Source organism: Tursiops truncatus, chromosome 20, assembly GCF_011762595.2.
Source record: "Tursiops truncatus isolate mTurTru1 chromosome 20, mTurTru1.mat.Y, whole genome shotgun sequence".
Classification (NCBI taxonomy): Eukaryota; Metazoa; Chordata; class Mammalia; order Artiodactyla; family Delphinidae; genus Tursiops; species Tursiops truncatus.
This window is the reverse complement of record NC_047053.1, coordinates 45,182,525-45,199,722: the sequence shown is the minus strand read 5'-3', so window position 1 is coordinate 45,199,722 and position 17,198 is coordinate 45,182,525. Positions and strand designations below refer to the sequence as shown.

The 17,198-nt window shown below is 45.7% G+C and overlaps 1 protein-coding gene and 1 long non-coding RNA gene across 4 annotated transcripts in view; one reads left to right on the top strand and one right to left on the bottom strand.

Moving 5' to 3' along the window:
* Positions 1–1,158: 1,158 nt before the first annotated feature.
* Positions 1,159–6,931, bottom strand: LOC109551411 (uncharacterized). Of its 2 annotated transcripts, none has more exons than XR_002178166.3 (3): positions 6,099–6,931; positions 4,225–4,396; positions 1,159–2,912 (listed from the first exon to the last, which is right to left on the bottom strand). It is a non-coding gene; the product is annotated as an uncharacterized lncRNA (long non-coding RNA). The 2 variants fall into 2 exon arrangements; XR_012328733.1 differs by having other exon boundaries at positions 4,225–4,313; positions 6,099–6,928.
* PITPNC1 (phosphatidylinositol transfer protein cytoplasmic 1) overlaps positions 5,210–17,198 on the top strand; it is a 254,872-nt gene continuing 242,883 nt past the window's right edge. The window contains exon 1 of one of the 2 annotated variants that reach the window (XM_019944351.3): positions 5,210–6,108. In XM_019944351.3, coding sequence (XP_019799910.1) covers positions 6,061–6,108 — 48 coding nt within the window. In that variant the 5' untranslated portion in view covers positions 5,210–6,060. The remainder of the gene's footprint in view (positions 6,109–17,198) is intronic. The other variant, XM_073798111.1, reaches the window with a different exon arrangement.

Genomic DNA, 17,198 nt, shown 5'->3' with positions numbered 1-17,198 from the left:
GTATGGCAGGGCCATGTTCTCTCTGGAGGCTCTAGGGGACAGTCTGTTCCTTGCCTCTTCCAGCTTCTGGTGGCTGTGGGCATCCCTTGGCTTGTGGGGATCTCATCACTCCAGTCTCTGCTTTCATGGTCACAGTGCCTTCTCCTCTTCTGTGTGTGTGTGTGTCAGATGTCCACCTGCCTTTCTCTTACACAGATACTTGTGACTATATTTAGGGACATCCAGATAATCCACGGTAGTCTCATCTCAAAGTCTTTAACGTAACCACATCTGCCAAGACCCTTTTTCCAATACGGTAACATTTTCAGTTTCCAGGGCTTAGGGCCTGATGTCTTTGGGGGGCCATTATTCAGCTGCACTGTAGTCACCTACGCAATTTCTAAACTGGGGTTTTGATATAAATGGTTACATACTCTTAATAGCAAACATAATTCCTTCTTCTCTCTGGGGACATTTAAAATGTTCCACAAAAAGTCAAATTCCATGACGTCTCTATGGCACTACATAGCTAAGAAATACTATTTCTGGATCTGTGTTGACATCATTTGATGATACTAGGTCAAATATAATTTGGCATTAAAGAGTTACCGTAAGTTATGGTTGCACAGTTACTTCCTCTTAAAGGATACTCAGGGTCAAGGACAACGTCTTCTTTCATCACTAAAATTTCTCTCCAGTGAGTATAAGTTACAGATCCTCTCATAATTCATCTCAAAATATTCCAGTGTTTGCCAACTTCTGTAAAAACAGGTAATGCAATAAAAAGTGAAACCTTCATAAAATTTATTACTAGCTTATTTATTAAAAAAAAAAGAAGACAAAACCATACGTTTGGCCACGGATCCTCCAGGGTTTTTTCCCATGTGAAGCAATTTGTACCACATCATTGTCAATTAATCTTTATTTTATGAGCATTTACTGCACAGCTGTAAGCAATTCCACATCAAAGGCATTCTCCGTATTTAATAGAGGACTGATAAATGGGTCTACACATAAGAATTGCTTTGGGACTTGCTTTGTGTAGTTTTATTAAGAATGAATTTAACATTTGCATAGGACCTAACAAGGTTAGACATACAAGTGTTTAAAACACACACACACACACACACACACACACACACACACACACACACAGGAATATATAGACATAGCCTCCTCTGGAATTAAATAATGTTTAATAAAACAAAAATTAATTGCAAAGTATAACTTTGGTTTTCAAAAATCGCCCTTAAAGAGGGGGAGGGGCATGTCAAAAGGACGCAGGAACCGACCTGGAAGAGCTACCAATGGCCAAAGCTGGACCAGTGTGAACAACAAAAATAACGTCGTATTGAATTATAACTCAAAGTAGAGAGGAAATATGCCTGAGTCCACACTGATATAAGTAAATAATTGAATGAACACACAAATGAGGGAGAAAGGACACATCTCGCAGGATACCATATTGTGTGTGTAGATACCCTCCCCTTGAGGGGGTGGGGCTTAGCTCTGCTCCCTTGAGTGTAGGCTGCACTTCAAGACTGCCTTCCAAAGAATAGAATAGAGTATGGAAAGGGAAAACTAGTCACTTTAAAATAGAAAAACTTGGTAGACATTACCGTAACCAAATGATCAAGGTTAAAGTTAAGTCCTTTATCAAGGGCTACTTGGCTAATAGAAAGCAGAGCATGGGAATGAGAAGGGGACATCTTTATAGAACTGTGATATAACAGTTTTGTTCTGTTCCTTCTCTCCTTAGCTCTAAAACAAGTTGAAGTTCAGTCTCTTCAAAAGCTTCTTTGGAGTAGCTACACATTTAGATAAGATTAATGAATGTTACATAATGCAGTGATTCTCCACTGCAGCAGTTCCCCCCCTCCACACCCATCCCCATATTTGGCAATGTACGTGGGTGTGTGGGTGGGATTGCTACTGATACTCAGTGTGTAGAGACCAGGGATGCTGCTGAATCCTACAGTGATTCCCCCAGCAAAGAATTATCTGTTATCAAATGTCAATAGTGCCAAGGTCGAGAATCCTGAACTCATATGCATACACCTAATAGACCTTGATTGGGTACCCACAATATCCCTCAAACCAGGCTACACTTTACAGATGACACAATAGGACATGGCCCATCTCCTCAGGAAGGTTACCATCATGTTGGGGAATTGGAGAACAAGTGAAACACTTCAAGTAAAGGATATGACATTATATATATAAAGGCCACACTGGCATACAAACCAGAACCAAAATGAATAGTCCAGATCAGTGATCTGGGTTGTCTAGAAAGGTAAAGAGTTATCTAGAATGGCTCCACGTAAGAGATAGGATTCTCATTGGGCCTTGATTAACCCAGAGACTTTAGTGAGGAGGAAATAGGAAGATGGAAAGAACCACAATAGCTTACTTTACAAGTACCAGGGGATATTCTTGGAATAAAATAGGAAGAGTCACAAAGTCTGTTGATACACTCTTCTTTCAGATCCTAGTTACAGAACTAGAACTAGAGCCCTACAGTTTTTTTTTTTCCACACAAACTGGGAAGAGGTTTCAATGTGGGGGAGGGGGTGAATCAACAGAATTCGGGTGAACACAATGGGTTGAACAGCTCCCCAGATGATTGATTGAGATGCACACCTCCCCCATCTGGCGTTCTGAGACCCCCTGCCTTCAGAGGGTGTCACCCATCTGAGAATATATGCTGTCATAGACATGAGTAGGCTAATACTCTCTTCCTTTTGGTCGCATCATTCCTCACTGGTAACTTTACTCCTGGTTCTTCTCTTTGCCCTCTGCTCCCCATCCACACTTTTTAATATGTGATGATCCGTAACTGTAGAGTGTACGTTGTTAATGGAACATCGCTACCATCCATAGTGATGATAGCAACACCTTCAAGGCTCTTTGGAAATGGATATTGCAAACTCCGTCTGTTGAAAAGAAAACAAAGATACAGTTCTTGCCAGACTCTTGCTGACGATGTGACTTAAAACATTTTAAAGCAAGGTGTCTGACCAGTAGATGGCGCCCTCCTCCCTTGTGTGAATGAGTTATGAATGAATACGCTCTCTCTTTGCCCTCCCCTCTCCCAAGCACTGTTGTGGAGAAAACCCATCGGTTCCCAAGTCCTATCCATATCTTTTAAATTCATTGTCTTTTCTTCATTCGCTGTCTAATTCAGACCCTCCCCGTTGTCTCCTTTAGAATTACAGTCATATAAACCTCTGGCCTCTGGTATCCTTCTGTCCCAACCCATCCAACACACTACCATCAGAATCACTTTCCAACAACACAGATTGTCAGTGCCCTGCTGCTTAATTGTGTCCTGAGGGAGGGAGTGGGAGAGGATTCTCTGTGAAGGCAGTGGCAAGAGCAGAAGGATCGAAGTAAGTGGAGCCCTTCTCTGAACAACAGAGTTTTTTCATTTGGCTGGAGCAGGGCCGGGGAAGGGTGATGGGGCTCTGTGGGAAAGGTAGATTCAGAGCCTCGATCCTCCCGCCAGGGAATTTTAACTTGCTCAGTTAGACCACAGAGAATCACTAAGAGGTGTTGAAGGCAGAAGGATTAGAGCTGTGCCTGAACAAGGGTCATGTGACCAGGCGTGCGGACTGACTGAAAAGGAAAAGTTCAGGAAAGAAGTCAGCTTAGCAGAGGGGAAAGAACAGAAGCATATATGTGGTAATTTGCAGTTTGCGAGATTCGGAGAAGTAGTTCCTCAACCGTAATATTCATCAGTAAAATACTTCATTATACAGAATCAATGTCAGGAAGCATCTAGGAAAGCCAGGAATTTGTCCACCTACCCTGATGTCGTGTGTGCATATGCATGTGTGGCTAGCCAATACATCCCCTAGCTGCCTCTGGGAAGAGTTTTAAGTGCCAGAAGTGAAGCCACTACGCCGTGTTTTAGTGAGAAGCAGGAAAAAGAAAAACAGCTTGAGCATCCTCTGCGTATCACAGGCTTTCATGTGTTATTATTCAGCAGTACAGTGTCAGATTTAGATTTTCCACCTCGAGGAATTTGGTTTAGCTTCAATTAGTTGCTGTGAATCTTTCTGAGCCAACTCTGGGAAGCATTTATCTAGAAAATAGTTTTTTCCCTAGAATATAAGCTGGATAGAGGGTGTCATTTTTCTATCAGCCTTTGTATTATATTCACACAGTTATAATTTCTCTCCAGCCATCTGGATGATTTTAGCCACAGCCCACCATAGTTATATTGGTTAATTACTTATTACTTACAATTTTAAATACTATAAGATTGAGGCCATCAGTATCGCCATCCAAAGCCCTGTGAGGAGCTGCAGGATCTTAGAGCACGAATATTTTTTCTGAGGAAAGATGATGCTTGCAGGTTATTCTGCAGAGAGGCAACTGATGCATTTTTCATCCAGCAACTTTTCAGAAAAACAAGCTTAAAAACACCAGACAAATGAAAAACAGACTTCAGCAGTTACATGCAGCTTCCTGAGTAACTGAAGAATGTGCCTCTTGTGGTTAAAATGAGGGATCTGTTTAATATGGATGAAATACCAACACTCCAGGCATTTTCACTGACATTTCACTGTGACTTTTTGAACTTGGGAATGCTGACAGGAAAACCTATTCTTGCTGCTCTGCGAAGCCTGCAGTCAGACTGCAGAGCAGTGCCAGGAGAGGTAAAAGGCTATGCCTGGTTCATGTTCCCCGTGGTTTGTGTGTCTTTCTGTTTGGATTTCATTTTCATTCACATTGTTGGACTTTCCAGTTTCTGGATTCCTGCTCTGAAACCAGTTAGGAAACCAGGCAAGGGTTTGCTCTCCTGCTCCCAAATCCCATCGCCTCTCCAGCGCTGGACTTGCTTACTGGACCAAAGTGAAAACACTCTCGGTGGGCATTTGTAAAAACCTTCTCTAAAGGTCAAGGGGCACTTCTGTACCTTGGACCCAGAAACTACCCAGAGTGGCTGGACAGAGCACTGTGGCACCCGGGGTACATTTGAGAACAGATTCAAAGGGTAAAGGAGCCGAAGGGAGCCCCCTTTTCCGATCCTCCCCATCGCCGGCCGGCCTCGGCTCTCCGCGGCAGCCCTGCCGTCTGGCAGCAGCCGGGGAGAGACATGCTGTTTTGTTTAAATCCTCCACATTCTTTGCCATTTCCCCATTGGCCGGATGGGGCTACCCTCCCCGCCGAGGCGGCTGCTGATGTCAGCTTCGCTCGCGCTCGCTCCTCCCGCACCCACCTCCCCGGCCCGAGGCACACTGCAGCTCGGCGCCGACTCTCCGGCCCCGGCGAGGTGGCTGCAAACTCTCGGGCACGCACGGCGCTCGGGGATCCGGACTCGGGGGAGGGGACGCGCACGGAAGGCGCCAGCTTCCTCCCGCCCGCCCCTCGCAGCCGCGAGCTGAGGTCGGAGGAACCCGGAGCCCCAGCCCGGCAGAGCTGAGCGGCGGCGGCGGCTTCCCTTTTCTCCCCCAGCGAGCCCTGAAGCGCCTCGGGGACCGGCCCTAAAAAGAGCAGGAAATCTTGTTTACCGCCCAAGGAGCACAGCCGATCGAGCCTTTGTCTGGAAAGTCAGCATCTCTGGCTCCGTCAGCAATGTGTGCCTGGTGACATTAGCCTTGGGCAGACCGGCCGGAAAAGGGGGGTCGCCAGGTTCAGATCTGGTTTCAGAGGCGGATCGAGCGGGTGACTTTTGTGCATTCGTTTTAATTTTTGGAAATCTCTCTTATTTTTCCTCCCTCGCCCGCTGCCGGGCATGTCCTGAACTGGCGCCCGCTACTACTGCCCCGGGCTGCCGATCAGAGCGGTTTCCAGTGGGTCTCCCTCCCTCCCTGGCTGACTTTGCAACACCGCGTTCCAGGCGGATCGACCTCGGCGAGGAAGGAGGCGGGGGAGCCGCGAACACCAGGACCCAAGCCTTGACATGCTCTCGGGCGGAGAGGAGGAAGCCAGGACCTGAGCGCACCGCCGGGGCTAATTCGCCGCCCGGGTCCGAGCACGGGGCTCCGGGCGCTTTGCCCTGAGCCTGGGCGGCAGCCTTGTTGGTCTGGGGGAGCCCCCCTCTTCCCGCCTCGGGGGTCCGCGGCCGGCAGGACCATGCTGCTGAAGGAGTACCGGATCTGCATGCCGCTCACCGTAGCCGAGGTAAGCGCCGCGCCGGGCCCGGCCTCGCCCACTCCCCGTCCCCGGCTCCGGGGCGCCGCGCCTCCCGGCCGGCGGGTCCACTGCGGGCGGCGGGGAAACCCTGGTGGAAAACTGCCTTCCAAACCGGGAGGCTGGAGGGGGAGGAGGAAGTGGAATTACTGCTTCCACTTGTCACCCCAGCAAGGAGGGCGGCGTTGGGTGGGGCGGTGGACTGCAGGTGGGTTTAGGGGGGGGGCTACCAGAATCCAGATTGCTGGGGATCAGAATGCGCCAAAGGGATTTGGTCGCCCCCTCCTTCCAATTAATAAAATGAATAAAGCAAACCCAAGAGCCCCAAGCATGCCCTGGTAGCTGGGGGGGCAATCCGACCTGGCGTGGGCCCAGGTTCCCCTCCCGCCCTTCGCTGGAAGGTTGGGGTAAGGGAGAAGCCCTTCGCCCTCGGGATTTGGAGGGCCCGGGCCCCGCCTCGGGGCACCTCGGAACCCTCGGGGGGTCCGTTTGGGCTCGGACCCCTTGCCATCGCCGCCAAACTGGGCGCCTCTCCCGCCACGCCCGCGCTTCGAGGCCCCCGGACCTGGCTTCGACCTTTCTCTAACCGCCTGGGTCGGAAACTTTCTGCTTGTCTTGTTTCTTGGGCCGTGGGGAGAGCTCTCTGCGGGCGAGCGGGGAACGGCGGGGGCTGCGGAGCGGCCACAGGGGGGCGCTCCAGCACGTGGGTGCGGGCCCGGTCCGGGTTCCCGGGTCCCGCAGCTTCAGGGCGAGGGGAGGGTGCTTGTCCTGGGCTCGTCCTCCGCGCGCTGCTCAGGTTCCTTTCTCCCGAACCCCTCCCTCCCCACCCCCTTCCCCCACCCCAAGCCTCAAGCTCGATCTTTCAGGAAACGATGACTCAGTGAGGATTATTCAGGCCCCGGCTTTCCTTTATTCCCGCTCTGCCTCCTTATCTTTGGTGATTTCACAATTGCTTAGCGCTTGTCCAGGGACATCGTGGGAGCTTGAAGCCAATCAAGGCAATTTGAAACTTACCAGTGTGGTTTGGTGTGGCAACACACATGACACCAGCGACCCAAACCGTGTTTATGTTTAAATACAGTGCACTTAATCTGTCAGACATGTTACTGAGCCACTATTTGGGGAAGGGGCGAGGTGCTTCGGGAGAGAAAAAGGTGGGGACTTGTCTACATTTGTTGTCTGGAGCAAGTGTTAAGGAAGAGCCAAGTACAATCCAAGGCAAGATCAAAGTATGGTTCCGAGTTTACAAAATGTATTCTAGGGACACTGGCTGCCAAAGAGATCAGCCCCCACCCCAACGATCAACCGAGCGGTGCAGTTCGTTGGCTTTGGAGGAGATAACATTTGAGCAAGTTCTTGAAGGAGGGATGCCATGTGGGTAGGCAGACCGTGTAAATCACGTGGAAAAGCAGCACACAATGCTATGTGGACGATGGGAGAGGCAAATGAATGAAACTGGTTAACCGGAGTTTTTCTAGAAAAGGTTATCGAGATCTTCTCACCCCTGAGCAGATGAGCTGGAGTAGTTCAGCTTGGAGGTGTGTCTGCTTCCACTCCATCTCCTCCTAATGCCTTTATTTATTGAGAGGAGTTTGGGATCTAGGGGCAATGCTGGTACTGCATGAAATGCCCCCCATTGCAGGTGATAGTCAAGAAAGTAACCAGCTCTAGAATCTTCTGTACTACCTACAAAATCTCTTTATTCTGTTATTTTCCCTCCTCAGGCTTTCTTGAACCCTCAGACACTGCCCTTTCTCCACATTTATTTTTGTACTGAAATAACTACAACTTTGGGGAGAAGTAATCATATTTGAGTGGTATAGGTGGAGACCCTTCCTTTCTTGATTGGCAAATGAAATGAGACTCGGCCTGTAATATAATGTATAATTATAACTTAATTAATGTGTAATTCATTTGGACCAAAGCATGATTCAGTGTCTGTAAGGTCATATTCGGAAGTAGTTTTCTTCTTTGTTAGTGAAGCAGAGGGGCAGTTTAGATTGAGCAGGGTTTCAAAGCGGAAGGATTCAGATTAACCAAGTCAGATGATGGATGAGGACGCGAGGCCCAGCTTGCCAGAGGTTAGACCCCTAGAGTCTGACTGGTAGTGAACCCCACAATCCACCATCCACCTTAGCACTGTGTCCTCCCAACCTTAACTCTGAAAACTGGGAAGGCATTATCTTCAAAGAAGACAACTACCATCCACTTTGGTAGACTTTTAGAAACCTCACTTTTGCTACAACTCTTGATTTGCTCTGGGCCTGATTCAGCCTACATGAAACTTCTAGGATTTGTCCCTGTTCTGACAACCACAGTTAATTAGTAGCAATGTCCATACTTTTAAAAACGAGACAAATGCCCTTGTTTTGGAGAGTCATCAAAAGGACCAACACTGTATGTCTATTCTTTTTCCCTGGTCTTATCTAGTTTAACTCTTCTTGGAGGGGAGTGTAAGGGAGACTGGTGTGTTATCCACATTTTGCAGATGAGTGAACAGAGATTCAGAAAGGTTAAGTAATGTGCGCCAGGCCACACAACTAGTTAATAGCCAAGCCAGAACCATGGTAAAACCATTAGTATTTGTTTCTCCTTACTCTGCTTGCCCGTTACTCATGTTTAATCTAGAAAAAAAAAAAAATTCTTGAAAACAGAAAAAGTCAGCACTATCAACTAAATGAAAAATCAAAGACCTTTTGATTTGGTATAGAGTGTGCTAGTTTCTACTATTTCTCTCGCCTTATTTTAACTCATAAAATATTCCTTAGTTCCAGGAAAGAAGAACAGGTCTGGGAGATAAAGCAAGTAAAGCTGAATTACAGTCTAGATCAGTGTTGGTGTTTTGTTTTTCAGACATTCATATCAGAGTAAAGAATTATAAGTAACATCCCATGGATTTATTTTTTTATTATTATTATTTTTTGCGGTACGCGGGCCTCTCACTGCTGTGGCGTTTCCCGTTGTGGAGCACAGGCTCCAGATGCACAGGCTCAGCAGCCATGGCTCACGGGCCCAGCCGCTCCGCAGCATGTGGGATCCTCCCGGACCGGGGCACGAACCCATGTCCCCTGCATCGGCAGGCGGACTCTCAACCACTGTGCCACCAGGGAAGCCCCCATGGATTTATTTTAATTTAAAAAACCCCACTTCATTGGAATAGTCTCCTCATTTATTTTCAATGTTGTTGTCTCTGAACTAAATATAAGCCCATTGGAAAGTTCTAAACAACAAAGGTCCCTGGGGGCCAATAGTTACCTATGAAGAGACAGTTGTCATTGTCTTCATTTGAAACATTTGGTGATATAGATTCTAGAATTTTAGACTTGGAAGGACCATTAGAGATGGTCTAGAGTTGAAGCATTTCACTTTGTGGAGGAGAAGACTAGAGCTATAGAAGGTGCAGTTAGTTGCCCATCTCATAGCCAAGGGCAAGGTCTAGGCCAGAACCCGGGGCAAAGCTCTTTTGCTGGGATTCCTTGTTGGAAGGAAATGTCCCTAAGCCGAATGTGCAAAGCAGGAGACTAAATCAGTCTCTAGTTGGAAGGTGGGTTGGAGACTCTGACCTTGTCTTCTTAGGGGAATTTTAGGGGTTGTCAGCTGCCCCTAAAGGTGGCCAGGAGCCTCTCTTTGAAGCTGCTCTTGTATAACAAGTCCACTGGTTTTCCTTAGATTGTATTTTTTTGGGGGGGTAGCTTTTGGATGTGTGGCTCAATGCAGATTATGGTGGAGTTCAAGGCCCTTCCCTCCTAAGCCACTCCTTGGTGCTGCCACTGGTCCCAGCATCCTGGTCCCAAACTGCATCTTCAGGGCTCCGTGGAGCACAGTCTGATCACTCCTCCCTGGCAGGTCCTTATCGGTAAGATAAGCATCTTCCAAGAGCTGAGCACAGCCCAGTATGATCTAAGGTAGGAATCTTTTCAACTTCATTGCTTGCTTTGGTGTTTAATACTTCCTTTTCTGACTGCATCAACATTAATGTCTGGGATTTACTTGTGATTTTCAGGGATTTTTTTTTTTTTTTGCTGTACGCGGGCCTCTCACTGTTGTGGCCTCTTCTGTTGTGGAGCACAGGCTCCGGACACGCAGGCTCAGCGGCCATGGCTCACGGGCCCAGCCGCTCTGCGGCACGTGGGATCTTCCCAGACCGGGGCACGAACCCGTGTCCCCTGCATCGGCAAGTGGACTCTCAACCGCTGTGCCACCAGGGAAGCCCGATCTTCAGGGATTTGACGCACGATGGAAAACAGAAACACTCCCCTCCAAGAAAAGAAGAAAGAGAGAGAAAAGAAAAATAAAAACCCAACTTTTTAACAGAATATTATTTTATTCTTTGTCCTGGCAGGGAGCCAGCGCACTTTATTCAGGCCCCCCTGAGTCCCCAGAGAATTTTCTTGCGCACATTTCTGAGAACAGATTTGGGATAGGGGTGATGCCATCTCTGGAATGACATAAATGAAGATGCCAAAATGCCCAACAGTGTTCCTTTTTGCTCCGTTTTAAAGCATTTTCATGAAATGCATCTGCAAACCTATTGGGACAGAAATTCTTTAAGGAAAGAGGGTTTTTTTCATATATAAATTTATTTATTTATTTTTTGGCTGCGTTTGGTCTTTGCTGCTGCGCGCAGGCTTTCTCTAGTTGCGGCGAGCGGGGCCTACTCTTCGTTGCGGTGCGCAGGCTTTTCATTGCGGTGGCTTCTCTTGTTGCAGAGCATGGGCTCTAGGTGCATGGGCTTCAGTAGTTGTGACGTGTGGGCTCAGTAGTTGTGGCTCACGGGCTCTAGAGCGCAGGCTCAGTAGTTGTGACGCACAGGCTAGTTGCTCTGAGGCATGTGGGATATTCCCGGACCAGGGCTCCAACCTTTGTGTCCCCTGCATTGGCAGGCAGATTCTTAACCACTGTGCCACCAGGGAAGGCCAGGAAAGAGGTTTTAAATTTGATATTTTCATCAACACTTTGTTTTCGGTACAAAGTGATATCCTTGAATGTAAAGGAGAAAAGACTCCTTGGATTAATCTCATAGACCTGCTCCAGGGTTCCTCATAAACATAATTTTGGAATTTTTTTTTTTTAAGAATGAGCCCTATTTTGACTTTTGTTTTTCCTAATTGTTAGCTTAGTTGGGAGGGACAAAGGCTGGGGTTGTGAGTGATCTCTGGGTGATCCCGTTAGCTTCTCTGGCCTGTTTCACAGTCATCAGGGAACAGTGTTGCTCATTGCTGCCCAGCTGTCTCCCAAAGCTCCCTTCTTGGTCGTGAGGGGCACCCGGGAAGTGGGGGGCGGGTTAATGGATCAGTGCAAACCTTTCACCACTAATAGAACAGACAACGAGGAGCAGATGCTGTCTTCCTGGCTGGTCAGTGAAAGTGACTTTGTGGAGAAAGGACACTGCATTTTCCCTGTGATTTGGGTGTGAATGCCTGTCACATGAAACAGATTCTAGGTCTTGGGAGAAAAAAAAAACAAAAACACTATTGTTAACAAAACCCTAGTTAAAAGTGGGTAGTAATTAACTTTTGCTTTTCATTACAAAGGCAGGGGGTGAATTCCCAAGGCCCTTAAAAATCAACTTCAAAACACTGTATCTGATTGACTATAACTGATATTCAGGGAAAGTGAGGCATCTTCCTTTCAGAAAGGCTCTCATTTTGGTGAATGGAGAATACTATTTTTTATAGGTAGTTTTTTTTTAAAAAAATAATCTATTTTCAACACTTAACCTCTTTAAGATCTCTTCCTTGCCCCAGTGTCAATCAGGGAAGTGTGCGTGTGTGTGTGTGTGTGTGTGTGTGTGTGTGTGTGTAGGGCAGAGGGTTCACAAAGATGTTTTATTTTGTTTTTTTAAATATAAAAGTGTGTGCACAGTGACAGGCAGTAAGTGTGTTTTTCAGGGGCAGCGATTACTGGAAAAGTACGTCGAGGTTCATTGCTTTGGCCGCTTGAGTGAGGGCGCAGCTGCCCTGGCTGGCCTCTGTGGATTCTGGCCTGCTTTCTGTCGCCTGGAGGTCTGTATGGTCAAGTAACTCTGAAAACTTTTTTGAAAACTAGCAAACGTGTCTGCCTCTGTTCAGAGAAGAAGACAAATACAGAAACCAGCTGATTTGTAGCAAGAAGTCAGGAAGGTTTTACAAATCTTTAGCAAATCGCTGGGAGACAAAATTTAGCAAATCGCTGGGAGACGGAAAAAAGAATTTCAGGTTGCAGACTGCCAGCTGCCTGCCCTGTGTCTCATGCTTGAAATCAGGAATTTTGTTGTATTCCCAAGTAGAGATTTTTTGTAGGCTACATGGCAGATGAAGTTGAAGTGTGTTATAACTATTAAAACTGGAAAACAAATTGTATCTGGAAAATGTAAAGTTTGAAAGAAGTATCTTATGAAAACTTAGAAGCAATTCATACAAACAGGATCTCGGGGTGCACACCTCCAGGGGGCGCCATTTACATGGAACCCAAACGGAACGGTGCAACGTGATAGCCCTGCAGCTGACCAACTGCCTTTGTCAGTCCTCTAAAGCTCCCCAGCCCCTGGTGCTGTCATGTGTTAAAACTTGAGAGTTAATAGCAGTCTTGCAGGTTTATAAGTGGATATGTTAACGCCTCAGCGACATCTTTCCTGACCACTCCATATAAAATAGTTTTCCCCTATTATTCTCTATCTTTGCACTTATTTCCTTCATAGCATTTATCTTTTTAAAAAATTTTTATTGGCGTATAGTTGATTTCCAATGGTGTGTTAGTTTCTGCTGTACAGCAAAGTGAATCAGTTATACATATACATATATACTCTCTTTTTAAGATTCTATCCCCATATAGGTCATTACAGAGTACTGAGTAGAGTTCCCTGTGCTATACAGTAGGTTCTTATTAGCTATCTATTTTATACACAGTAGTGTGTATATGTCAATCCCAGTCTCCCAATTTATCCCTCCCCTCCTTTTGCATTTATCTTAATCTGTACTTATTTACTTGTTTGTCATCCATCTCCATCACTATCTTTTCAACGTGTAATCCACATAAGAAAACACTAACAAGATCTTTTAACTTATTTTTTCTTTCATACGAAGTGTTTGAAATCCAGTGTGTATTTTCCATTTGCAGCACATTTCTTTTTTTTTTAATTAAATTTTTTTTTATATTGGAGCATAGTTGATTAACAATGTTGTGTTAGTTTCAGGTATATAGCAAAGTGATTCAGTTATACATATACATGTATCTTTTCTTTTTCAAATTGTTTTCTTTTAGGTTATTACAGAATATGGAGCAGAGTTCCCTGTGCTAGCACATTTCAATTCCCATTGGCCACTTTGCAGGGTTCAAGGGTCACATGTGGCTGGTGGCTGCCATATTGGATAGGGCAGCTCTAGTGCTTAAACCTTGGGTCTGGCATACAGTAAATGCTTGCTGAATGAATGGATGAGAAGAAGCTGAGAAAAATAGGAACCTTTTAGGAAAGCTGTCCCTAGATGTTTTCCTTCACACTGTTTAAGTTTTTCACTTAAGCTTTATACCTCTTGAAATTTTGCAAACTAGAGATTCTTTTTTATTAAAAACCTCCTCATTTTAAAATTCCACAGCAGTACCTCTGAGAAGTTTGAGGCCATTCACTCCTGGGAGTTAATGTAATCAGTCTGCCTTCCTCCAGATTCCTGGAGGAGTATATTCAATATCTATTGTTATATAAGAAATTTTCACAAACTTAGCAGCTCCATGTTCTTCTGGAGCTTGGAGTACTCTTGCAAGTTCACGTGGTTGTTGGCAGAATTCAATTCCTTGTGGCTGTAGGACTAAGTCTCCCCTTTCTTGCTGGCCATCAGCTAGGGGCCAGCTCTTAGAGGCCACCTGCTATTTCCTGCCATGTGGCCCTCGCCACAATGTGGCCGTTTGCCCCTTGGCCAACAGGAAAGCATTTGCTCCAACTTTGAACCTCTGACTTGTCTCTGACCTCTACTCTTTTTCAAAAAGAATGGTCTGATTAGGCCCACCCCCATTCAAGGTGAAGGAATTGTACATATACAGGGTGTGCACACTGGGAACCTCAGGGATCATTCTGCTTACCGTAGGGAGATGAGCTGAATTGAAAGTTTCTGTTGGAGGAAAGAAGTAGTTATTTCTCGTATCTAGGAAACTTAGGGATCTGGAAGGTTCAGGCTGGCCCTGGGGCAGCATGAAAGTGTTTATCACAAATACTTACTGAACTCTTACTCTGTGCCAGGTGCTAGGCCAGGTGCTAGACCTGGTGCCAGGGATGGAGCAGCAAACAAGGCAGACATGATCCCTACCCTCTTAGAGCTTACAGTCCAGAGAACATTGGAGAAGTTTCCTTGCGATCTTAAGATAGATTATGGTGATGGTTGCACAACTCTGTGTAAATATATTAAAAACCATTGAGTTGGTATGTAAAATACATCTCAATAAAGCTGTGTTTTTTTTTTTTAAGAGGTATCTATGGATTTTTCCAGCAGAATAGACATCTATGTTCAGAGAGAGAGCCATTGACAGAAAGCACGGAAATTGAATTATGAGTACGAACACTGAAAAGTTATGGTCCCTGTTCTCAAGAAGATGACTCTGATTGTCCTGAATTTAGACAGCTTTCCAAAGGAGGTTGTTCTCTTCTGCAGCAGTGTGGGAAAAAAAAAATCTGCCAGATTTGGACTAGAATGACCACAGTTTAGGTCAGAATTTGATACTTAGCAGAAAAAACATAATCACAACTTGGAACAGCTACAGGGCTTTAGGGTACCAGGCGGTGGAGCGGGGGGACGGACATTCATTGACAGATTTCACAATCTTCAGGAACAGCCCCCCTCCCCACCCCTAATCGGGGACAGAGGCTGGCACCAGCCATCATTAATGGAAGGAACAGTAAGTACCTGGTGACCTTTCTGGCTGTGGTTCCAGGTGCAGTCCTCTGCTTTCTCTGCACATTGAGTGGGAAATGATGTGTTGGCAGAATGAATCCTGGAATATGTGTTCTGGAGGAGATGATTCTACATGGGAGTTGAGTCCTCTGCTTTATTCATCTCTGGCAGATGTCCTTGAGACTTTCTATCACAGGCTTCATTATAAAATAGACTAAATGACTATTTAAATTGTGTATCAGTAGTCTCTGTCTAGGATGGCAAAATCACGCCGCATTAGGCTGGGCAAGTCTCCCAGGATGACACAGAGTTAGAAGGAACCCCCCCCTGTGCCCAGGACACACTGTCTTGGCCACTAGCTTTACCCGTGACAGAGAAAGGAGTATAGGGTCACTGGCCACTTCCTGGCTTATGGCCTGAGCAACATTATACAATGCTGTTTGTTGATTTAGAAACACGAAAGCCAGTGCTCACCAAGATTTTGACATCAAGTATAAAGTGAGTCATTCTTTCATTTCCCAGCACTCTGACAAAGGGGCCAGCTCTTAAAACTCCTTTTTAGACTTTAGTGGAAGTCGACTTATCCACCTAAACAAGTAGCTAATGTAAGTTCTTGATCAGATTTATCCAGTGGTTCTTCACTTTTTTTTAATCTTTCTTTTTTTTTTTGCTTCTTTTAAGTTTGGGTGAAGCACGGCCTTCTAGAATTCCTATTGTTCCCAAGCAAAGAAAAAACATCATCATCCTTTAATTTCTTTAGAATTAATCTGACAATCTTTAGGGTGTTGTTTCTTTCCCAGGATGAATCACCTAGAGAAGTGAGATTGGCCAAACAAATGTAATTTGATGACAACCTGTAATAATGTTGCTTAAGCACCTAATCTAAGCAACTAATCTCCAAAGACTGCGCCCTGTCCCATGTCAGCTACACACACACACCATTTAGGTCTGATTATATTTGCCGTATTAAGGTCAGATCCAGATGTTTCTGAGCATTAGTTTGTGTATTTTTATACCCCAATTAACTGATCTGTGTATTTATTCAGAAGAAAATTTGTCAGCTGGGGTTAGAGAAGTCACCATGAACTTGGATGCTAATATAATTAAGTGATTGAAGCCTTCAAATGCATTAGGTCTTATTTGCTGGATTAGGAGTTCCCCAAAACTCTCCAATATTTTCTAGTTTTAACCGTCATGGTGGGATTTATTTATTTATTTATTTATTTATTTATTTATTTATTTATTCTTAAAACGACCAAGTTTCACTTATCTCTTGGCTCTCTGGCAAGAGTGTTTCCAACTGGCATTGACCGTTTATAGAAATGGTGTAGGACCTTTTAATAATTACTGTGCCCACGCTTCCTGAAAGGTATCGTGGAGGACTGAATAGTCCCTAGGAAGTGCAGGGTTACACTGTTCATTATGCTTACCTGAGCCATCTCTGTCTTCGTGTCTTACACAGATTGTGAAAGTTGCTTGCCCTGATTCTCTCTTTTTTAAACAATAAATTTATTTATTTATTTTTTTTGGCTGCTTTGGGTCTTTTTTGCTGTGCGCAGGCTTTCTCTAGTTGCAGCGAGCAGGGGCTGCGGTGCACGGGCTTCTCACTGCGGTGGCTTCTCTTGCTGCAGAGCACCGGCTCTAGGTGCGCGGGCTTCAGTAATTGTGGCACATGGGCTCAGTAGTTGTGGCTCATGGGCTCTAGAGCACAGGCTCAGTAGTTGTGGCGCACGGGCTTAGTTGTTCCACGGCATGTGGGATCTTCCCAGATGAGGGCTTGAACCCATGTCCCCTGCATTGGCAGGTGGATTCTTAACCACTGCGCCACCAGTCCTCACTTTGCTTTTCTGTACATAATAAAATAGCACTATGTGCCTCAGCGACGCATCCCGTGAAACCTGCTTGGAAAGTAAGAGTTTTAAAAATTCAGTTTCTGTTTTGTATGCTTGGATTGCAAGCAGTCACATTCCGCATGCAAAGGAGGCAAAGAGAAATTACATTTGTCCAGCGCTTTCTTGTTTATTTAATCCTTGTAATGGTCCTGTGAGTTGCATATTAGCATCCCATTTTACAGATGTGGATCACAGGTGCTTGCATGGCTATTCAATGGTAGACCTGGATTCATGCCCATGCTGGTCAGACTTCCGAGCCCAGGCTCTTTGCTTTCCCAGTTCTGCCTTCCCTAGAATCCCAAAGCTGGAAGGAGCATTAGAGATTATT